The sequence below is a fragment of the Hibiscus syriacus genome, unplaced genomic scaffold (assembly GCF_006381635.1).
Source record: "Hibiscus syriacus cultivar Baekdansim isolate YM2019G1 unplaced genomic scaffold, ASM638163v2 tig00110045_pilon, whole genome shotgun sequence".
Taxonomy (NCBI): domain Eukaryota; kingdom Viridiplantae; phylum Streptophyta; class Magnoliopsida; order Malvales; family Malvaceae; genus Hibiscus; species Hibiscus syriacus.
The window spans coordinates 86,083-111,282 of record NW_024062575.1 but is presented as its reverse complement, the minus strand read 5'-3'; the positions used below and the strand labels follow the sequence as shown (position 1 = coordinate 111,282).

General features: G+C 34.2%; 1 protein-coding gene across 1 annotated transcript; it reads right to left on the bottom strand.

Moving 5' to 3' along the window:
* Positions 1 to 20,751: 20,751 nt before the first annotated feature.
* LOC120213948 (sucrose nonfermenting 4-like protein) lies at positions 20,752 to 25,094 on the bottom strand. Its single transcript, XM_039211975.1, has 13 exons — positions 24,892 to 25,094; positions 24,693 to 24,780; positions 24,352 to 24,522; positions 23,797 to 23,931; positions 23,625 to 23,684; positions 23,298 to 23,387; positions 22,978 to 23,112; positions 22,178 to 22,322; positions 21,921 to 22,094; positions 21,661 to 21,724; positions 21,490 to 21,556; positions 21,176 to 21,287; positions 20,752 to 21,073 (listed from the first exon to the last, which is right to left on the bottom strand). Exons 1-13 carry the CDS (start codon positions 25,020 to 25,022, stop codon positions 20,982 to 20,984), a joined length of 1,464 nt encoding a protein of 487 aa, XP_039067906.1. The 5' UTR covers positions 25,023 to 25,094; the 3' UTR covers positions 20,752 to 20,981.
* Between the last annotated feature and the right edge of the window lie 106 nt (positions 25,095 to 25,200).

The following is a 25,200-nucleotide window of genomic DNA, read 5'->3' as shown; positions in this document are numbered from 1 at the left end:
GTGAATGCGCTTATTGCCTACTTTGATTATAAGAAACATGATGATCCCGGGTTTTTATGACATACTCGGTAGACGAATCGGGGGCATTGTATAATCTTATTTGGTCGGATTCTACATCGAGATCGGATTACACATGCTTCGGTGATGTAATTGCGTTCGACACAACGTACAAAGATAATTTGTATGGTCGACCAATTATGCCTATTGTTGGTGTCAATCATCACCATAACACAATTGTGTTTGCCACTGCCATAATCGCTGACGAAACGTCTCAATCTTTCGAGTGGGTGCTACAGAATTTTTAGAAGCCATGATGAATAAATCACCTATTTCTGTTGTAACCGATGGGATAGGGCAATGCAGAGGGCTATCAAATCTGTTATACCTTATGCTAAGCACAGATTATGTTCTTGGCATCTTTCTCGCAATGCACAAGCTAACATTGGTGACCCAAAGTTTACAGCAGCATTCTCAAATGCATGGCTTCCTGGGGACAACCAAGGAATTTGATATTCAATGGCGTTCGATTGTTTCAGAATTCAACGTCCAAAAGCATCCATGGGTGATTGAGAAGGGAAATACACGACACTTATGGGCACAAGCATATCTAACCGGTCATTTCTTTGCCAATATTCGCTCAACACAAAGGTGCGAGTCTATGAATGCTTCACTAGCTATTGCACTGAAACACAAGAAGACATATTTAGATGTTGTTCGTGCAATTGAAGATGGAATTAGTAGAATGCGTATGAACGAGTTGAAAGCGGATTACTTAAGTTCCCATACGAAGCCCTTCCAGATCACAAAACTGGTCGACCTTGAAAGCCATGCCGCTACGATTTTTACCCGCGAATCTTTTCGTGTGTTCCAAGATGAACTTATACGGGAGACATTGTACCGGATTGAGGCAGAGATTAAGTCCTTATCAGATGAATGTCAACATATATTTGTCAAAGTAGCAGAAAAAAATAGGAAATTTGAAATTAGTTTTGATTCTCGTACGAAAACTCTAATTTGCTCCTGCAAAAAATTCGAGACTGTTGGACTTCCGTGTCGCCATCAACTTCACATTTTGAAGCAATTGGACTACACATATTTGCCCGGGACTTTGATTCAAAGTAGGTGGACTAATGATGCGAAGGCTTCTGCACCCAGCTATGTTGATTTGAATGTGTCTCCAGAAGTGATGCAAATGGCAAGGTTCGCTGCTCTACATTCAACGTCAAGTAGGTTATGCTACATTGCATCAAAGACAGACGAGTCTTTCAAAACCGCAAGAGATGAGATGAAAAAACTAATAGAAGAATTAGAAAACTCGTTTGGTTTGAATCATTCAGTCAACCAGAGCATTGTAGTAAACAATGTTCGTGACCCTCAACGAAAACAACGCAAGCGAAAAGAAGTACCGAAGAACAAGGTCGAGAAGAAAATTAGGCGATGTGGGTACTACAACGGTGAGGGGCATAACAAACTAACATGTCCTCAAGTCAAGCTTAGTTTGAGTACAAGCACACAGCCTACATCAACTGATTTTTTCGAAGACGGAATGGAATGACACGATCTCCATATAATATCGTAAGTATCAACATGACTCCTATTGTATGTACATATAATATTTTGAATGAAGGAAGAAAAACCGCGTTACTTCAAATTACCGACACTTTTTTCAATGGTATCGACACATTTTTATTCCAATCTGGACATAAAGTACCGACACAATATTATAAAGTGTCGATATAGGTTGTAGACCTATTCGCTCATAAAACCGGTATATTTATACCGGTTATATTACAAATTATCTATTACATTATAATTATGGGTTCCGATGTGTAAAATGTCGACACTTTTTTCAATGGTATCGACACATTTTTCTTCCAATCTGGACATAAAGTACCGACACAATATTATAAAGTGTCGATATAGGTTGTAGACCTATTCGCTCATAAAACCGGTATATTTATACCGGTTATATTACAAAATTATCTATTACATTATAATTATGGGTTCCGATGTAAAATGTCGACACTTTTTTAAATCGTATCGACACATTTTTCTTCCAATATGGACATAAAGTACCGACACAATATTATAAAGTGTCGATATAGGTTGTAGACCTATTCGCTCATAAAACCGGTATATTTATACGGTTATATTACAAAATTATCTATTACATTATAATTATGGGTTCCGATGTGTAAAATGTCGACACTTTTTTAAATCGTATCGACACATTTTTCTTCCAATATGGACATAAAGTACCGACACAATATTAAAAAGTGTCGATATAGGTTGTATACCTATTCGCGCATAAGACCGGTATATTTATACCGGTTATATTACAAATTTACCTATTTTATTATAATATGTTGAAAGTGTCCATACTTTTTATAAAATGATCGATACTTTTTTTAAAGATATGTAATTTATGTTTCAATATTTTTTAAGTATGTTTCATGTTTTCCACCTACAATATTAATTTAATAATTTCATTTGCACAAAAATTATTTGATTGTTTTGATATTTTATAAAATAATATTAAGAATTTTTAATTTAATAATAATATATACCGTAACGTAAAAAATTAATCATTAGACGCCTATAATTACTAAATTAATATTTTAAAACTCACTCAAAAGATAACCTTAAATTAATGTTTTCCACAGTGAAAAAGTATAGACACTTTATAAAAAGGATAGATATTTTACATATATTAAAAAAGTATAGACACTCAAATGTATATGTACACATAACAGCAAATATGGAATAATTAATGAAAATATACACACAATATAATCACACCAAAATATAAATACACAAGAATGTTCAAATAATGTACCGACAAACAAAATTAATCCGATGAAAAAGGGTTGTTTCTAACGAAGTCCGGAACATAGAGGCCTTCAACAAATTTTCCAAATACTCTCGTAGTTTCCGCCTTTTTCTGAGGACATACATAAATAATTTCAATTATCAAACTAATGAGATGCAATTTTACTAACAATAAATTAAATTCGCATAAGCATGAATAAATTTGTGTCATACCTAGAGCTTTGTCGTTCGAATGGGAAGCAGCGTCAAAGGTATGTGGACATATGTAATTGTATTTCTATATAAACACATAAGTTGTTAAAATAATCAATGTCTGAACACCTGTTCAACTGGAAAAACATATTGCATAAATGCAACTTACCGGATTATAAATCATTTTTTCCGCTGAATCATCGACCAAAAGTGTATTTAGCTCGTTAAAATCTGGACACGCGTTCCAAACATCATTGAGATCTTTACAGTAGGTAACAGAATCGTATGTTTTGCATTTTTTTTGATCCTGTTCACAAACAGTCGAACATAAATATGTAGAATCATAGACAACGAAAAGTCAGCAAACTGTAATGACATTCATCTTACCCACACGAATAGAAAATGCTCGGAAAATACAGGTAGTTTCTCAAGTACACGTCGACGTTATGCCTGAGATTGTAATCAAGTTTGAATGTTAACATTCAAATGTATATTAACGATTTTGACTACAGTAATTCAATTGCCTCAAACATGTTCTAACCTCATCTTTGAAGACCAAAGGGCAACAACAAAATGTCGACACAAAATTGCATAAATTCAAATAATCCTCTTCTGAGGACAACATCTACAACATGAAGAAAATGAGATTAAAGTTCTACGCTTATATGTAAAATAATGGATACAAAAGAATAGAATTAAAACCTGCCGGCAGTCTTGGGATGTAGGCAAGGACACCATTGAGATCAAAATTAAAAGTTTTCTTGAAGGCGGCGTTGCAGACACGATATACTTGTTTGGATCATCATCTTCATCATCATCATCATCATCGTCATCATCTTCATCGCCAGCTTCATCGTCATCATCATCATCATCGTCATCTTCATCGTCAGCTTCATCTTCTGCGACCGCTTGGTTGTCCACATCTGTTAAAAGAAATAAAATAAAGTTCAGAACGTGTAAATGTTAAGAAACATAGATAATGAATTACCTAACTCGTTTGATGTCGTTGACGTAATTCGTTACGCAACATGGAGACTTCACGTTGCAATGATGAAATATCGGATCGCATTCCACTCACAAGGGAATCAATATGCTCCCGAAAATTGACCATGTATTCCATCACGGTCTTAATTGTGACATCCTCTGCAACTGGAGCTTCTTCCATCATTGCGTCTCCACTTGGTTGCTCTTCTTCATGGCCAACGGGGTCTAATTCCTCCCTCTCTTGATCTAATCCGACCTCCTTGACACGCTTCTAACCGAGTTTTTCAACAAAATCATATCCCGCTTTTTTAATAAATACCATGTCAATCTTGCGGGTTAATCGAACAGGGGCGTCATGCGAAAAATCAACTTCCTTCTTCTTCAACAGATGGGTGATGACACATCCATATGGTAGTGTAGTTGAAATTGTTGCTCCCTTTGTGACCATATATACAATTGTATTAAATATGAGTTTTGCAATGTTTGGAGCCGTTTTGGATTTATACTTTGCTATCCACCAATAATCGCTGTCTCGAAGCGTTGAATGTTTTCCCCCACTAGGCCGGATATACCATGTGAGCATTTTGTGAAACACTCTCGACTCTACATCGAGGTGAATTGGGCTATTTCTAGTAACCCGTTTAATTGTAGACCAATCTACACCATTTTCATCTGAATCCCCTGTATTCGCTACACCTAAACCCTCCGCAATAGTTTCTGGAGATATATATATCCTTCCCCATGACATGTGTATTAATTCCTATTATATTAGTCTTATTAGGCTCGTGCTGTAAGGAAGCATTGTTGTAGAAGACTCTAACTAGGTTGGGATAATATCTTGGTTCTACACCAAGGAATTCAAGCCAACCCCAAGATGTAAATGTGGATTTAAAACTAAATGCATATTTATCATCAAACAAGAAACCCAGGTCAATGACACGTTCGGGACGAATCTTCATTACTTTAAAACTCGTCTGCCATCTTTGTTTCTCCATGTCGGATCTAAGTTCAGAGTTTCGAAGGACCTGATTTCCTCAGAAGAATCGTTTGTTACAGAAGGAGGTGGTTGAGAGAACTGGGTTGAGAAGAGCTTTGAGAAAGACCTCGCTTCTGACGCTGACGTTTTGGAGCCATTTGGTTGGATGCTACCCCTATTACAATGGAACACAAACACATTCAGGATAAAAACTCCAATATAGAAATCAATCAAACCCATAAAATATCGATAAATTTACCTGAATATCTGATCGTCACTTATGATAACGGTAGAAGAAAGAGGAAGATCTGCCTGCTTGCATTTATGTTTAGGGTTTCTCGATTAAGAGTACTATATATCGTAAACGGTGGAAAACACTTGATATTTAAATTAGTATCGACACAACTATATTAGTGTCGACACATTATTTAGACATATTCTCTCATAAAACCGGTATAATTGTACCGGTTAGATTGAAAAATTACATATTACATTATACTTTTGGTTCGATGATTTTGGGATCGACACTTTTATATATGGATCGACACTTATGGGTGCACCTTGTTTTCCATTCATTCTGGGAAAAAAATATCGACACAAACTATATTAGTGTCACATTATTTAGACATATTCTCTCATAAAACCGGTATAATTGTACCTGTTAGATTGAAAAATTACATATTACATTATACTTTTGGGTTCGATGATTTTGGGATCGACACTTTTTATATATGGATCGACACTTTATGGGTGCACATTGTTTTTAATTCATTCTGGAAAAAAAATATCGACACAAACTATATTAGTGTCGACACATTATTTAGACATATTCTCTCATAAAACCGTATAATTGTACCGGTTAGATTGAAAAATTACATATTACATTATACTTTTGGGTTCGATGATTTTGGGATCGACACTTTTTATATATGGATCGACACTTTATGGGTGCACCTTGTTTTTAATTCATTCTGGAAAAAAAATATCAACACAAACTATATTAGTGTCGACACATTATTTAGACATATTCTCTCATAAAACCGGTATAATTGTACCGGTTAGATGAAAAATTACATATTACATTATACTTTTGGGTTCGATGATTTTGGGATCGACACTTTTATATATGGATCGACACTTTATGGGTGCACCTTGTTTTTAATTCATTCTGGAAAAAAATATCGACACAAACTATATTAGTGTCGACACATTATTTAGACATATTCTCTCATAAAACCGGTATAATTGTACCGGTTAGATTGAAAAATTACATATTACATTATCTTTTGGTTTTCGATGATTTTGGGATCGACACTTTTTATATATGGATCGACACTTTATGGGTGCACCCTGTTTTCCATTCATTCTGGAAAAAAAATATCGACACAAACTATATTAGTGTCGACACATTATTTAGACATATTCTCTCATAAAACCGGTATAATTGTACCGGTTAGATTGAAAATTACATATTACATTATACTTTTGGTTTTCGATGTTTTTGGGATTGACACTTTTTTATATATGGATCGACACTTTATGGGTGCACCCTGTTGGCCATATTGTAAATTTGCCTTTTACTTCCAAGTATCGACATGACCCTTAATGTGTATAAGAAACATGTACAACAACATACTGCTAACTTTTCTCATCTCATTCATAATTATATTCACATACAAAATATAAATCGTATACAAAATTATAAATCTTATACAAAATTAACTCGACATTTACATCATTGCATCCTTTTGTTATTCTTATGTAATATTGCAGCTTTTGTTATCTCCTGTCTTCGTTCATTTTGATTGTGGCTTACGAGATCGTTTAATACTCGCGATCGATCCCAGTCTCCAACAACCTATATTCAAATTGTCAGAACGTTAAGTATTGTCAACTACGGCATTCAATCTACGACTTTTAACAATTTTACCACAAACAATTTTTTCTATCCACTTACAAATCACCAGTTGCCCCTGTAGAACCGATCGATTCCATCCACATCATCACATACATGCCGCAATCATCTGTTACAAAATTTGAAAACCACACATGTCAATTATGAATACTGCATAAATTAAGCTTTCTATTTGTGATAACATCTCATACCCATTCAATTGCTTATTCTTCTTATGCTCCACAAATTTGAAATTTTTCAAGGGATACTTTCCTAGAGATCCACATGACTCAACCCAAATGCGTTTCTTATTATAAGAATCTAATATTTTAATCTGCATTAAAATAGAAGAAGTTATGCACCAAAAAATTATGCATTATAATTTACATAATGTCCTTTCATACATACATACATACCAGTCTCTTAGCATCCTTCACTCTCTGTTTAGCTACTTCAGTTGTAAACATACTATCATATTGTTACAACATGATCTACCATATCCAACACCAACAGATACCAATGTGAATTATGGTAGTTTATTGTGATCATTATCTGCAACAAATTTCACACCCAATTTGACAAAATTCAACATTCTATATCCGAAAACATCATTTGCAATTGGTATGGTGTCTTACCTTCTCACAGTCGGTGAATTTCACATAGTTATCCAATATGACACCCCAGAAGGTAGAAATATTCTCAACACTTTCTTTGTTGTTGGCTTCCAACGCCTGTTGCTGTAATTACGCAACAAACATTATTAATTTACCGTCTATAACACTACTTTTCAATATTTATTAATTTAACTCACCACTAAGAGGTATGGAAGGTAGCCAATCCTCCGGTGTGACTTTTGAGAATCGTAGCATATGGTCCAGGCGAGCAAATCGATAACCTAACAAAATTAATTACACAATCAGAACATATTCAATAAGTTGTATTTATTTCTACTTTCTATTACCACACCGCCAACCCATTCCGTAGGCTTCAACGTTGCAACGTCGTATACAGTAGCGAATTGATTTCCCATTGATATTACAGAATATCTGTATGAATCATTAGGATTAATATCTTGTCATGAAATATTTAAATATCACTCACAAAACAATATATTTCACTTACCCCGATTCTAACTCGCTATTCCATAAATAATCACAAATTGCAGCTTCGATGTCATCAATTCCGGTTGGAATATCCGCTTTTTCAACCTACAATTTTGCATACAAATTTTTGTCACAACAACATAAAAATCAAATTAAGTATTCTTTATTAAACTTACCTTCTGCTTCTTCTTCTGGGGTGCAGGACATTCCGAATCCAAAACTGCTGCTATAACACTCTCCGGTGTATAAATGACATCGACTTCCTTCCTCCTCATTTCTTCCATCTCTTCTTCTTCCTCCTCCCTCTTTTCTTCTTCATATTTTTTCAGTTCATCGTACTTTTTTCTACATAGCTCTTCATATCTTTTATTTCACCCTTCAATTGAGCTCCTTCATCCGAGTATTTATCAACCACCCCCTTCACCCCCGTAAGTTCACTCCTCAAATCAACAACCTCCTTCACCACTCCCTCAAATTTTTCTCCCGTCACCATCTTAATATCACCCCTTAACACCCCAACTTCTTTCACCACTTCACCCCTCAACACCTCTACTTCTTTCACCACTCCATCTATTTTTCCTTCCACTACCCCCTTATGCCTCTCGAGTGTATCTTCGACTCTCTCGAGTTTCTCTACGACTTGATCAAGTTTCTCTTCGACTCTTGATTGTCTTTGCATGATTTCAAATTGGATTTTTTTGATATCAGCCAATTCAGACATCAAAATGTCGAAGTTACTCTGTTTTGCTTCACCGTCGTCCCACTCACCTTCATCCCCCAATACAACCATCCCTCCTTTCTTCTCCTCTGCCTCCTCTACATCCTTGCCAATAACCTTCAAAAAATTAAATTACAATATTAAGACATTGATTATATTCTTAATATTATTAATTACATTTATTACCATTTCTTGCTTCTTCCCTCTATCCAACTTCAACTTCACCATCACTCTAACCACCTCTTCCTTCCCCATGCACGGATGCGTGCCACTCCGGTTCTTTCATAAGCCGGCACTGCCTCACAGCCCGACCAAAAATCGAACAGTGCAACCTGCATTTATAATAAAATTTATATTTTTATATAAAAACACAAAAAAGTGATTCAACTCATTACCTCTAAGATTGCTATGCACCCTTTGAGGTATCTCTGGCTGCCCTTTTAAAGGTGATTATTGATTCAATCAATCTCGAATGGATATATTCAGCCCAATTGAATTCACCCTTCAAGCCTTCATCGCAAATGAGCTTCATAATTCCTTGTTCGTTGACGTATCACCCGTTGGACAAAGAAATATCCCGACAAGGTACAATAGAACTCGGGCCTTCAGCTCATCCCCCAAGTAAGATCCACTTTTGATATCCTCTTCAACTTCAGTATATGTCACCTTATGATTCAAACCATATTTGGAGGCAAGTGCTTTCCAGTTCTTACTCCTACAGACTTCTATAACACTTTTGCCTTTGTTTTGTACCCCCAATACGGCTGCAGCAGTCGATACCCCCAGAGGGAATGAATAATCACCATACTTAGCCATACATTGACTGACGTCAAATTGTGCCATCAAGGATCGACACAATTCCCTCCGAATAGGTCGATCCCTTACTCCGATCAACGATCCAAAACCTATTTCTCCCAGCATTCAACTGACCCTTCTCCTTAAGGTGTTTAATTAATAAATTCACCCTTTTAATGCTGCATCTTGTCGACACTTCCTACATTTTTTAACAATATATAATGTTATAGTTCTTATATATTTTGTATCAACGTATTTACAAGTTTAATGAATACCTTATTTTCATGTGCTTTCCTCCGTTCTTTGTATTCTTTACTATCATTCCTTGACTGTGTGATGTAAGGTTCCTTTTCAGCATCACTCATTGAATTCCATTTGGACCTCACATCTTTTTTCACCTAATATTAAACATAAACGTTTCTTAATCAATACATTAACACTAAATACTAATACTACTCAATGTCAATTTCATTTTACATACCGAACCGCTCTGTGTGCCATCTCCCTTCATCCTTTTGCATTCGGCCATACTGTTAACATTTAAAATTTGTAATCAATTTAAAGTTTATCGATACTTTAATCCAATTACCATTTCAACAATAATAACAAAAAGACATTGATACTTACTAGAAGTACATATATCCACCCTTTGGTTGCTTTCGAGTCTCGGCCTCAATTTCAAAGTCATCTGCTCCACCAACAATTTTCCAACCCATTGACTCCATTTTTCCTTCATATATCAGTTTACGCAAATCAAATTATTTTGTTACATACACTTTTCAATATACAAATATAGATAACTACTCTTGTGGTAAAACGGTTTTCTTCAAAAGAATTTGAATGGCCACACTAAATGTGTCGGCACATTTATACAACCTATAATATCATTTTCTACCTATATATTTAATAAAGTATCGACATTATATTTTTCATTGAATATCTATTTCTACCTGCAATCGGTCCCAAATGCTTCCTTACTCCAAAACCCCAAACAACACATAAAAAACCCTATCGCGATTACTGTAATAATAAAAAATTAGGGTTTCGACAACATACTTTTCGATTCGACTGCAGCAACAAACAAACAAACTTCGCTTTAGAAACGCCTTCTGAAATGCAGCAACAATTACTCTTCGATTTCAAAAACTCGTCCGTTCTATCTTTTTTCAGAGGATATTTAGCTATGGCCTTTATATTTTCATCGGATATGTTATTTATATTTAATCGATACAAATACAAAAGTGTCGATACTTTTATGTCAGGTGTCGATACTTTCGAAAGGATAATTACCTATTTCTTTGAAAGTGTCGATAATTTATTACACGTACTTACGAAAGTATCGACACTTTCAATATATCCGGTATCATTTTACCGGTTTTATCATTTGTTACCGGTTTTATCATATTTTTACCTGTTATATCGTTGTGGATCGATATATTTTTTAAAGTATCGACACATTATAGGCGCTATAACTGCTTCTCTTTTAAATTCACAAAGTGTCGATCCTTATATAACGTATCGACACTTTTAAATTTACGGTTTTATCATTTTGTTACTGGTTTTATCATATTTTTTACCTGGTATATCGTTTTGGATCGATATATTTTTAAAAGTATCGACACTTTTTAGGATTTAAAAACTGCTTTTAAAGTTATGTAATTTATGTTTCAATTTATTTAATAGTGTTTCATGTTTTCCACCTACAATATTAATTTAATAATTTAATTTACACAAAATTTATTTGATTGTTTTGATATTTTATAAAATATTATTTAGAATTTAAATTTAACAATATTAACCAAATATAATAATAAATATGTTTTCAACAGTGAAATAAGTATGGACACTTTTATAAAAATGATATATACTTTTTTGAAAGTTATGTAATTTATGTTTCAATTTTTTTAATAGTGTTTCATGTTTTCCACCTACAATATTAATTTAATAATTTCATTTACACAAAAAATTATTTGATAGTTTTGATATTTTATAAAATATTATTTAGATTTTAAATTTAACAATATTAACTAAAGATAATAATAAATATATTTTCACAGTGAAATAAGTATGGACACTTTTATAAAAAGGATAGATAATTTACAATATAACAGGTAAAAATATGACAAAACCAGATTCATTATGACAAAACCGGTAAAATTTACTTGATATGTTAAACGTATGTACACTTTTATAAAAAGGATAGATACTTACCGATAACCAAAGTTTACCGGTTACCAAATTTTTTAATAGTTTTTCATATTTTCTACCTAAAACATTATTAGTTGTCAACATAATAGGTACCGCTAAACCGAATTTATTAAATACATTTTAATGTATCCGGTAATGTTGTATATTAGCCATATATTAACCCGCATTTCCTGAGACAATCCCCAATATTGGATTTGAATATTCGGTACCGTCTTACATTTTCGCGATTTTGTAAAAGGTTCAATGCTTTATATAAGAGTTGTTTTTTAGAATAATGAAATAAACATTTACTATTTTATATATAAAAGTATTCTTTTTTATTCAATCAAATAAGAGGTGAAAATAATTTTATCATTTGACGAAACAAGTTATTTTAATGATTCAAGGGATGATCGTAATCTCTAAAGATTCGGACACCAATAACTACAGTATATTCAAGCATTTATTGTCCGGTTAAAAATATTTAGAAAAGATATTGCAACATGTAATCATCTTAGATTAATAAAAAAAATTTAAAATATTTTACGCTAAATTTTAATAAATTAATTAATCCTATTATTCATGTAAATACTTATTAAATGCATAAACAAAACGATCTTAATAGTTAAAAATTATTCAAAAGTTTTTATAACAATATCATCACTTATAATCTTTTTAAATTAATATTAATATATATATATATAAACGTACTAAATAGACACCCTAAGAACAAAAATGCAATTTGAATGTGAATGAATCTAAAAGCCACCAGCGATAACATCGACAATAAATGCATGAACTTTCGTCAAGCTAAACACTTTCTACAATCAAACAAATCCAAACCAATTTTACTTATTTCATCATATTACCTAGGGATGGGCATGGATCCGAACTCGACGATTTCAACCCGATCTAATCGTGTCGGATTTTTTTAAAAAATCAGGTTCTGGTCGAGTCGGATCAGATTTTTTTTATGTGATATTTGGGTCGGGTTCGGGTTTAGGGTGAAAAATATCCGACCCGACCGAAAAATATATATAATGTTACCTTATATATTTAGAAATAATTACAATAATACCCCTCTATATATTATTTTTTCAATTAAGTCAATATTTTTTATTGAATAAAAAATAATATTTTATTATTATTTCGGGTCGAATTGGTTTTTTAAGTTATATCGGGTCGGGTGGAATCTTATTTTGATCGGATCGGTCGGTTTCGAGTGGAGGATTTATTGTTCTAAGATCAAGTCGGGTGGACCAAAAATCTGACCTAAACCGAACTATACTCATCCCTAATATTACCGAAAACACAAAGAAAGCAATGCAGATAGAGTAATTATTCTTTGCTTTTCGTCTTTCTTTGGGTAAAAACTTCTTTGTCACAGAAAGAATTCTTAAAAGAAAGGGGGGGAAATGATAATTCACCAAAATATAATCATGAGCCAAATCCTAATTCTCACCAGAAATCATTGTATCATGTGTATACCAAGGAATTCTAAGGCGTTCTTTCGAACAAATATTAATATAAATCTAATAAAAAATTAAACACGCTAGTTGACATGGTGATGTGCCAGACATATAGCCTCCCTTGTGTGAGACATGATAAAGCATCAGCAAAGAACTGGGCAAAGCATTAAACGGCACGAAAAAGAAAAAGAAAGTGTAGGGATGGGTATGAAATCCGAAATTGACGGGTTGTGACTTTATTCGATTTAATTAAGTCGGGTTTTTTTAAAAAAATTAGATTTAGGTCGGGTTCGAATTTATGGTTAAAAATAATCGATTCGACTCAAAAAATAATAATTTTACTTTATATATTTAAGAATAATTATAATAATACCTCTCTATATATTATTTTTTCAATTAAGTTATTATTTTTTATTGAATAAAAATAATATTTTATTATTATTTCGGATAGGGTCGGGTTCGAGTCGGTTAAAATCTTGTTTTGGTCGGGTCGGATTGGATCTCAGGTGGATAACTCCTTATTATCGGGTCGGGTGGACCAAAAACTCAACCCATGCCCATCCCTAGATCATGGACCAAAAACCCAACTTTGGATTCAGCCATGAATTGGAGTGAATTTCATGGCTATTGCTAAGATTTTGTACTGATGAAGATTTAAGAGTCAAAAGAGAAGATTGGGTCCAATAATTTTTATAGGTAGGAGAATCAAATTAACCATAGTACTAGTTCAAGAGAGTTCGGAAAACAGTCAAATACCTGGTAAAGGAGGAGAGAACCAGAGAATATACCAGTTCAGGTCTAATCTGCAAGAATATTGAACCAATTTTAGCTCATGACCTCGGACATGTAAACCATAAAATTAGGGTACATTTGGTTCACGGAATGTAAGATTATTAGTGGGAATAAAAGATTATCAGGGAATAGGATTACCGGGAATGTTGCATTTTGTGTTTGGTTGGTTTAGCAAGAATGTAAGATTACCGTATTTGGTTAAAGGAATAAAAGATTATTAGAATGTATATTTGACCAAATTATCCTTATTATATATTTGTATAATATTACAAATTGTAAAATATTTATATATTTTCTTTAAAAAATTAAATTCATAATATTTATATAATTTTTTTACAAAATTAAAAATATAAAAAATGTTTAATGAAAGGATAAAAAAAATTTAATCCCTAAACTTCATATAAAATTTTAATTATAGAATTTTTTTATAAATCTAAAATAATTTAAGGATAAATTTGTAATTTAACATTCATAGAATTTTTATTATTTAATGACATAAGAAGGATATTTTTGAAGAAAAAAATTAAAGGCATTTTAGTCCAAAACGCCGGTAATATTACAATACCTAAAGGAATGGAGGTAATGACATTCCCGGTAATATACCCCAAAAAATCTACTATTGGTAATAAAACATTACCGGGAATGAAATTTCCGGCCAACCAAACATGAGAATGTAAGATTCTCATCCCATGGGAATCCCACAATCCTTGAACCAAAGACCCCCCTTAAGGATTTAAGTTGTTAATTTGGGGATTTTCGGTATCACCAAGGGGAAAGAGGGTTTTATTTTTTCATATCTTACAAAAATGAGTAAATTCAGGAATGGGTCCCTAAATTTTGTGTACTTTCTAAAACTGACTACCGGTTTCAAAAACTTATAATTTGACCCCTAAATCGGGGTGTGACACATGCCTCGGACATGTAAACCATTGATGAACGAGTATGCTACCACTAGTTGGACTAGCTCAACTATTTTTAATTTTTTTTCATATATGTAAATAAATACTGGTGTCAAACATAAATACTTAAAAACTAAAATTAAATGTTTGAATAGCATGCCAACGAAGTTGTCTAGGATTCAGCATTCAGCACCAAACTACCCAGTTTCTCTGATGAGTTTGATAGACTGCTGATGTGTGGTTCTGCTGATTGTCTTAACAGGTTCTGTGAATTCGTACAACTACTCTTTACAAATTATGTTTCACAAACTTTTTTCGACAGTTTCTCAGAGCAGCACGTCAACTAGATCAATATCCTACATACACATCATTCTCCATTTCTATGATCAGCAACAGCAGTTTTAACTTCTAAGCATGTTATCAGAGATTAAATATATGAAAAGTCTCACCATAAAAGAGATGAATAAGAACATGGTCAGAACATCTAAGCATGATTGTGTCACAAATCAAAATCCCTCATTGATGACTCAAATATTCCTTTTAATTATACTAAATGTTGCTTTAAAGTACAACCTTGCTTTCTCCTTTACCACACATTACTCGGGAAAAATCTCCTCCGGTGATGCAAGTCCAATCTGCTTCTTTACTGGTTACTGTCAAACTTCGTTTTATTGACCTACTAATGATTTATCTAACTATCAAATTAGACCCAAACTTGTCCCCTTCACTTTCAAAGAAAGAGCCAATAAGATTGAATTTGGTGTCACAATCTCAAAATCTTCTCAACATCCCTTCTCACAGTTCCTAAATATCCCCTCTGAAAGAGCCTATCATTCCTCATTCAATGTCCCTTCTATCCTAATGTGCAACTATTTTATTCACTTCTTGGATAAAAACAGTTGATAACATAAAAATAAATGCATAGTTGCAGCACGCGGTCATATAACTAGCATTTATAGTTGCAGAAAAAACAAACCTGGCTGTGAATGTGCAATGAGACGAGTTTCTGAAAATGTCCTACACATCCACGGCATATGCCAACTGTATGCTTTAAGTGTGTCTAGTGTTATATCCACTGCATAAAATGATGCAAAAATACGATAGGAGCGAATGTAATAAATTGAATCTATTACAGAAGCAATGATAAGCTTAAGCCTTAAAAATATTATTAACTATTATGATTAAAATACTACATAAACTTCAAAAAAAAGGAACACCTTCTATTTCATTGTGTTGACAGATTTTTTAATGTTTAAAATGGTAATTTTAGGAAACTATCTATATCAATGTTGTCTTGCCTGTCTCGCTCAGTTAGTAGAGCACAAGGCTCTTACCTTGTGGTCGTGAGATCGAGTCTCACTGAGGGCAATTCATAACGGAGTTCTTTCACGGAAGCTGCTCCCAACCTGGCGTTGGGAGCAGTCTACTACCCTACCTCCCTTTATCCCATTACATATGGGAATAGGGTCAGCTAATTTTTTATCTATATCAATGTTGTAGACATCCGTTTTTGTCCGAATCTATAAAAATTTAATAATTATTAATTATTATTATTACTAATAATTAAATACATATTTGATGCATGCCTCCCCAGAGCCCAATTATAAGGACAAAACTCATCCAACTATCAGTCCACTCAGGTGACCCAAGCAAGCCCAACAGATTACATCAACCCAACATTCAACCTGACCTAATCCAGATTTGACCCAGCAACCCGAGATCTGGGTGACCCGAGATCTGGCTGACCCGAGACCTTACCCATTTAAATTAGGGTTTTAAACCCTAAAATATCATCAATCACCGTCGTTTTGCCTCCCAGCTTCCCAATCGGCGCATGGACTCCATCGTCTCTCTCCCTGCGCGCGTGAGCCGACCGTCGAGCCTCCACCGAATGTTCCCACTCGATGTTATCCATCCAACAGTGATAATCAACAGTATAATATCAGAGAAATCAGGGAAAAATATAAAAAAAAATATCAAAGCAAATCAAACACTACCCCGAGGAAAATCAGGTCTACAAATCTAGAGTAATCAAGTCCTATTTTCTCGAGCAGCATCAATCTATCAATCCATCCATCAGATGCAAGATAAAAACGACATGCAAATAAAAGAGGGACAAAAGAGATCGAGGAGAGCGTTCATTCAGAAAAAAAAAAAGAATAGAGAGTGAGATTCGGGGTTTGGGAGAGAAAAAAACTCAAAAGGAAAAAGAAAGAAGAACCCAAAGCAAAAAAAAAAAAACGAGATAAAGATCTTACCTTTAGGGAGATTTGATCGTTGCTTCCTTACCGGAGTCAGGAGGAGCCACCATCGAAGGTAAAACCTTCATCTTTCTCAGATCTAGGGTTCGAATAGGAGGGGGTTTTGATTTCTGTTTGGGTATTAAAGGGTTTGTTTTCGAATAGAGAGGAGGGGAAAGGCTAGAGGGTGTTTCGAGTAAGGTTTCTCACGCCATCGTCGTCGGCTACGACGGCCTTGGCTCCTCTATTTTCTCTCCACGACGGAGATAGAGGCGGAGAGGGAGAGAACTTTGAGAGCATCTTTTGCTCTCTGTTTTTAAGAGAGAGGGGCAGACGAGAGAAATAAATGAGCTTGGAAGGAGAAGCTCGTTTGGGGGCTTATATACCCCGACCTAAACGCTGTCGTTTAGGGAGGGGGTTGTTAGTAATTTCATTGTTGGTAAATTACATTCGGGGGGCCTCCGTGTTTTGTAAAGTTGGTTTTTGGGCATTTGTTGTATTTTATTTATATTGACTTTAGTAAAAGTTATATTTTGGTCACTGACCTATCATTATGTATATTTTGTAAATATTGGACATTGTTCTCGTTGTTTATGAAACTTCCATTTTAGTCACTCTTTGGGTATTTGATTTAATTATTGTATGGTCCTTTATATTTCTGTTTAGTTCATTTTAGGCCTAAGCTTTATTTATGCGTTATTTTCACTTCTAGTACATGTATTGTTTAATATTGCTATCTGAACTCTGGTTTATTTGTAATTACTTTTTAACCTTTTTAGTTTTTGTTAATACCATTTTAGTCCCTTAAGTTTCTATTTTTTCTATTTTAGCCCTTAAATGTCTATATTTTTTATTTTAGTCCTTTAAATGTTTATATTTTCTATTTCAACCCTTAAGTTTTGGTTTTTACTGTGTTAGTCCTTTAAGTTTATATATTTTCTATTTTAGTCCCTTAGCTTTCTATTTTTGCTATTTTAATCCCTTAAGTTTCTATTGCTCCCATTTTGGTCCTTCTAATTAAATACTTACCTTTTTATCATTATATTTTGGGTTGTATAATTCATTTGTATTTATTTCTATTGTATTTTTTTATTTAATTTAAATATTATCCGAATATTTTTGGAGGGGAAGTAAAACATTTGGAAAGTGTAATTTAGTTAAAAAGGCAATGAATTTACCTGTTTTTCGAGGGGAAAGAAGCAAAGATTTCTTCTTTGAAATTTGGATGGGGGCAGCTTCTGGGTTCAAAGGAAGAAAAACCCTGCAGCAACCTGGAAAAATCAGTACTTTCGGAATCGACTGTTTGGTCAAATTTCTGTTTAGGTCCCTCTGTTATTCTTATATTTAAGAATTAAGCTTTATACTTTCATTATATGTAAAACCCCATATATGCTTTGGGGAGGGTAGGTACTGTCCATTTGTCATGTATTTTTTAAGAGATCATAAAATTTTAGTCCTTAAACTTGATAACTCTTTTTGACTTGGTCCCTCAACCTCTTTTGTTCGCATTAATCCCTGGACTTGGCACAATCTCAAATTACTACATCATCCAAGGACTAAAAGTGGACAAAAAAATCTTGATTGTGATAAAAAGGATAAATTACGCATTTAATACCTAAACTATCAATTTTGATATATTTTAGTATCTAAACTTTCAATTTTTTCAAAACCATATCTAACATTTAGTTTTTGTTTTATTTTAGTACTCGTTGTTAAAAACTTTAGTTTTTGTTTCATTTTAATACCCGTTTAAAATTTAACGTTAAGTTTTAAAAAAATGAAAATTTAAGTACTAAAACGGACCAAAACTGATAGTTCAAGTACTAAACGCGTTAAGTTTTTAACGGCGGAGTACTAAAATGAAACAAAAACTAAACTTTAGATGTGATTTTGAAAAAAAAATGAAAGCTTAGATACTGAAACAAACCAAAACTGATAGTACTAAATGCATAGTTTGCCCTAAAAAAATTAGAGAATAACTTGGGAAAATCACAAAGTTCAAGGACTAAAAGAACTTCCTCTAATAGATTCTCAATGGAGGGTTCGCAAAGGAAATATTCAAAATTCACAACCTGTTAGATCTTACATTAGCATGGTGAAGAACAATCATGGCATGGTGTGTTTTATAGCTTTAAAAGACCATAAAAAAGGAACAATTAGAGGCCAGATGATGGCTGGTAATGGCATCTACACTGATCACATAGATTCTGCTTTTCAATAATGAATGAACACAGACAAGAAAATGTTGAATGAGATTAGATCTGTCGTAGCACTCGAGGGCAGGGAATGGCGCCCACAAGAAATGGGGGTCTGAAAGCTGCCGTGTAAATGAATGCTTCTGAGAATCAGAGACTGTGATAGTCCTGAAAGTTTGTGACTTTGAGTGGGCCTCCCATGGAGAATTGTTTTGCAGAGAAGGTAAAACATTGGGAAAGAGCAATTAAGTTAAAAAGGCAAAGAATTTACCTGTTTTTGGAGGGACGAATTCTGAGTTCGAATGAAGAAGCCCCAGATCAGCAACTTGGAAAAACAATTCCTTTGTTGTCGACTGTTTGATGACGTAATAGTCCTTGTTTATTACTTGGTCAAATTCTGGTTTTAGTCCCTCTACTATGCTTAAATTGGCTTAATACACTTGTGTCTAAACTATAACTCAAAATATGATTCGGTGCTTAAAGAGTTTTCTGCTAACAATATTTTTATAATGTTTCTACCGTTATATTTTTAGGTGTCTGGATCGTAACGGCCGTTAAATTTTATTGTTATCTAAAACCTGTTACACTTATAATTCTAAAAAAATTAATATTATAATTTTACCAAAAAAACCTCCAAATTTTATATCTTATGTCTTCGATCGGCCACTGTCGATTCGTGACCATCATCGTTAACACCATTAAAACCGTCTCGCCTTCGTGACCAAAACCCAATCCCACCTACCGTGAAATTGTGTCGACCATTGTGAAAAATATCGTGAAGGGTCACAAAATTTTCTAGGTTTTTTGTTGATGTTTTTTTGATGATTTTGGCGACTACAATTGTACATACGTTACACAACCGCCACCGTTGAGCTCCTCATTCTGTTCCAAACAAAACCCGATCGATAATAACCTTTCGCCTTCGATGGTGGGGGGATGAGAGGGAGAGGGACGACGCAAGGTGGAGGGTTTGATAATTGTTTTAATTTTTTTTTATTTTAAAAATTTTAAAAATATAACAGTAGACACCTAAAAATATAACGGAGAAAACTTTAGACACCTAAAAATGTAATAGAGAAAACATTAGACACCTATTGTTAACAAAAAATTCTTCAGACACCAAATCATAATTTAATATATAATTAAGGCACTAAACATGTATTAATCCTACTTAATTTGATCTTCGGTTTTTATATATAAAAGCCAGAAACATGCTTTGGACAAGGTAGGTACTGTTCATTTTTCAAGTAGTTTTAATGGATAAAACAACTTTTAGTCCATAAACTTGACTATTTATCTCAACTTAGTCCCTGATTTTTCTACATTTGTGCCAAACCATCCAAAGAACTAAAAGTGAAGGACTATAAATTACTTTAAAAAAGTTTAATCCCATGTGATAAGAACTTATAAGCATGGTGAAGAACAATCATGGCATGATGTGTTTATATTTTTGAAAGACAATTCGAGGTCATGGCATCTACATTGGTCACATAATTTCTGTATTTTAATAATGAGAACTAACACATCTTTTAAAGTACAAACCTCTTTCTTGGGGCCTAAAATTCTAAAACACAGGCAAGAAAGCATGAGGCCAACATCAATGGTTGAATGAGATAAGAGCATTGGTGGGGGAGCAGGGAATGATGCCCACAAGACATGGGAGTCCAAAAGCCGCTGTCTCGATAGGTTATCGGAGCCGTACTTGACTCTAACCGAGTAAGAACCTGAAAATGTCGGTAAGCGAGATGATGCCTTCTACACGGTTACTCCCGGCTTCCACGATAACAAGCTGTCTAACACCTGAAATCGTTTTTTTACTATTATAGTTAATGATTTATCCTTCACAGTGATCATTAGCCTTCTTAAAAGTAATTTCAAAATGAAAGAAAGAGAGCCAGTCACCAGGGTTGGACAATTGTTCCATCACTTTAAGCAATGTATCAGTGCGCAAACACATTTGGCATCTTTGAGTTCTCTCATAAGGAGGGTTGGAATCTTGTCCCCATTGCAATGCCTAACAAATTAAAATCGACAAAAGAGTAGACGCAGGATTAGGAAATGAGTTCGGGACTACAGAGAAAAATAACAGAAAGAATATTAAAAATCCACCTCTCCAAGAATTATCGAATCCCAAACTTCCTCAACAATCGAACCTTGTGTTGATAGTTAAATCCATAAAGCAGAGAAAAAGGGAGAACAAAAGCCACAACAGTTACCTGATGAACAGTCATTTCATTTAGATTATGTGTATAACCTCTGCCTTTGGCCAAAGCTGTAATATCGCTGAAAAAAAGGCGAATGAAATAACGAATAACTATCACCCTCAACCAAAGCTGACAGTAAGTTTTGCAAGCTTGAAAGATAATAAATCAAGAATGAAACCCTACCTTCGACGATATATGTCCACTAACGAATCATTATCATCAACTATAGGTATTGAACTTACTTTAGCTGTGAAAACAAAGAGCAAAACTTTATCATACCAACATATACATGAATATATTTAATCAATTTGAGGTGGCCTCCCGAGGTCTTAAGCTAGTTCTTCAAGAAAACATAAAAAAATCCTTTTTTTTCTCCTGGTGATTTATACCATCTTATACCGACCATAATCTGTTTGACATGTTTGACAGAACAGGAAACATACCTTCAACTAGCATAGTTAATGCGGAACTAAGAGAGGCAGTAAGTCTCAGCATTGCAAATTGCCGACCACTGGTTTCTCCAATTCTTGGAACCCATGTACCCACAGGGATTGCATAGATCGGTAATTGTAGTATGGGCAAAGGGTTGGGACAATGTTTAAAATACCTGCATATACCTAGAAATCGAACTCCATTGATTAGGGAGCCATGCATGTTGAACAGGTATTGTTAATCAACAACGAACTGTTAGGAGGCTTACATTTTAATATTCCGGCAAGAGAAGCAAGATGTAATAACTGGGGATGCGAACCATCTTCCGATGATGAATGGATAACAGGAACAATAGCTACTCCATTTTGCAAAATTTTTAAAGCTACGTCCTTCAAATTATCACATGGTCTAACCTGCATAATCAACAAGGCTCTCAAACATAACTCATATATGCAGAGCCAAAAAATGCAGAGCCTTTCTCAAATGATTCTTGGAAAGGATCTAAAAACATAGCTTTCTCAAAACAAAAACAAAGCAAAAAGGAGAAAGGAAAGGACTAAATAGGCATTTGGCAATTAATGTCGGAGAAGAAAAAATAAAATGAAAGAGTTTTTTTATTATTTTAATCAAATGAAAAATATTTTACTCCAGCTTGGTTGGTTTCAAAAGGAGAAGATTGCTAGTTAATGTTCTAGACATTTTTCTTTTCCCGACACTAAAATTCTTGCAGCTATATGAACTTGGATCCCCGAATGCGGTGTTGTGTACTTGTTTTCCCACTGAATTATGATTCTTGAAAATGCACTATAGCCACATTTGAAATTTTGCCAAAGATTCTGACAAGATAAGATGGAAAAACTAACTTCTAGTTATTCTAGTTGCCACCAAGTCATTTAGTCACACTAACCTAGATATTTTTTGCAGATGTCTACAAAAATTAAAACATAAAAACACATATGGAGAAGCAGCTCCTTTGTACAAACAAACATAAAATGCACATGCATGTGAATGAAAACAATGTCTTTCTTAAGCTATTATCCAACACAGACCGCCATACTGAGCACTAACATAGATAAGATCTTTCGGAATTGGTCTCCCATGCCCATCAACATGTCCTGTCATGTAAGCCTTTCCCTGCTTCCAGGCAGCGATACTGTGTGTTTCAAGTTCTTCCTCTGTCAAAGTTGATCGATGCTTTAGAAGCTGCATAACAAAAAAAAAAATTACATTAAGAGAGATACACAGAAAATAAGCTCCATCTATCAGGTTAGTAAATTGATTAATAACTAGAAACTTTCTAGTTGTTGAAATTAGAATGAACGGAAAACTCGGTAGATTTTGGAAGACTTGTTACTATCAAAAAATGTGATTATGCATTATGAACATACCTCTCTCAGAATCAATATAAAATCCGAAGCACTAATAACTCCAACAAACTTCTCCTTGCAGAAATCCCAAAGAGGAGCCAAAGGAATGCCCTGAAAAAGGCATGACTCAGAACATATTTCTCCAAGCTCTTTATAAGCAACTATGCATATATGTTATTAAGAAGCAACGATTAGCAAAATAAAAGTACAGAAGTTTCCACATTTTCTCTTTCTTTGCTTTTCAATTGTGGCAGATTATGTGGCTATCACGAAACTAATATGAAAATAACAGTTGCCTAATGTCCGAAAACAACTAAATCCTAACATCTGAGTAAACTAGATAGATACCTGCTCGGACAGAATATGAAATGCTTGTTTTACAGGCAAAGCAACGTCCAAGGCAACAACCTGCAAGGCAGATCTGTATAAATTAGAAAATGGAAGTAACATGAACTGGTCAGAGTCAAACAAGCAGAGAATGAGTATATCAAGAAGGAAGACAATAGTAATGCATCCAAACCTTGCCTGACTCAGGTAGTAAATCATAGGCAGTATGCCCCGTCAAGTATACAGAGATACGATGACGGGAGGCTTGTACATCCTCTTCTGAAATCCTAGGCATTGTTTGATTCAATACAACAGCAGAAACTCGATGCTGTGTTGGAAAAAGGTACCAAAATCCAGTTACACAAGGATGTAAAGGGAAATAAAAGGTACTAATGAATAGACAAGTAGAGAAGATACACGATGGGCATGCACTAAGAACTAAAGTGCAACAAGCATCAATCACATGCAGACTACAGTGTTTCCAATACATAACTAAATCTGAACTGCATTCGACTGCAAACAGAAAACCAAATAAGATCAATTTTCAATGAAAAAGAATCTTGACTGCGATGAATTGTCAACAATCGCAAAAATTAAGTTCCTACCTTCTTTTACTAATACTACCTACTACTGCCATTTTGATGAGTTATCTTCTAATCTCAATCGCAATGCTAAACTAAGCCTTGAAAAGTAATATCTTCAGCAAAATGCAAAGTATAAAAAGTTAAGGAGTCTAGCTAACTCTTACCGCGAGGCCATTATCTACTTCCATGCTATGCATTATATCTGAATGAGATTGAACATGAGGGACCTCCATAGGCATAGGTCTAGCTTCAAAAGTGTTTACTATTCCATATTCGCCATTCTTGTGAGGTTGACGCTCATCATGTCGCCATTCACCATCAACGAGAAACTTGTACTGCACGTGAGAAACGACACATGTGAGCAAATAAAACACAAAGAAGGAAATGGATGAAAGACTTGACTTTCTCAAAGCCATCAAAACCTTAAATAAGCAATTAGATAAGTTCATTGAAGAATTCAAAGCATTTGAATTTTCCTATTCCTATAGAAAAAAAGCAAACCAACCTCATGGGAACCATGGGATACGGCATAAACAGCTTGAAACACATTGGAGGAACCTTCAACCTGTGACATTGGCACGAGCTCGGTCCACCTTCGTATTTTTTTTTCAAACAATTAACCATTGATCCAAATACTAATCATAAGCCTTAAGCATCACGCTTTTCATAATAGCAAAAACAAAGAGGATTAATTAAAGAGTTACCCATTGAAAGAGCCAGACAAGAAGACGCTTCTTCCACCATGTGGCCATGTAAACTGAATTGGGAATAGCACCACACCGCTGGTGGTTACTCCGCCGGAAAATCTGGCCGGATTCATATCGGAAGCAAGCATTTGGCAGCCGCCTTTTTAATGAAATTATTTGTTTAACCCTTCCAAAAAAAAACCAAAAATAATAATAATAATAATAATAATAAAAAGATCCTAAAAATCAGTTTAAAAACAGTTCTCCCTTCTCCCTTCTCCCTTCTCCCTTCTCCCTTCTCCCTTCAATCAACCGAAAAAAAAGAAG

Bases quoted from the DNA above. Each gene is read 5' to 3' on its own strand.
- LOC120213948 (XM_039211975.1), bottom strand. From the start codon at position 25,022: ATGCTTGCTTCCGATATGAATCCGGCCAGATTTTCCGGCGGAGTAACC. The intron at 22,095-22,177 runs GTAAGCCTCCTA...TTCGATTTCTAG, and splicing joins TCTTGCCGGAATATTAAAAT to GTATATGCAGGTATTTTAAA. The intron at 21,557-21,660 runs GTAGGGTTTCAT...CCTTTTTTTCAG, and splicing joins GTGGACATATATCGTCGAAG to CGATATTACAGCTTTGGCCA.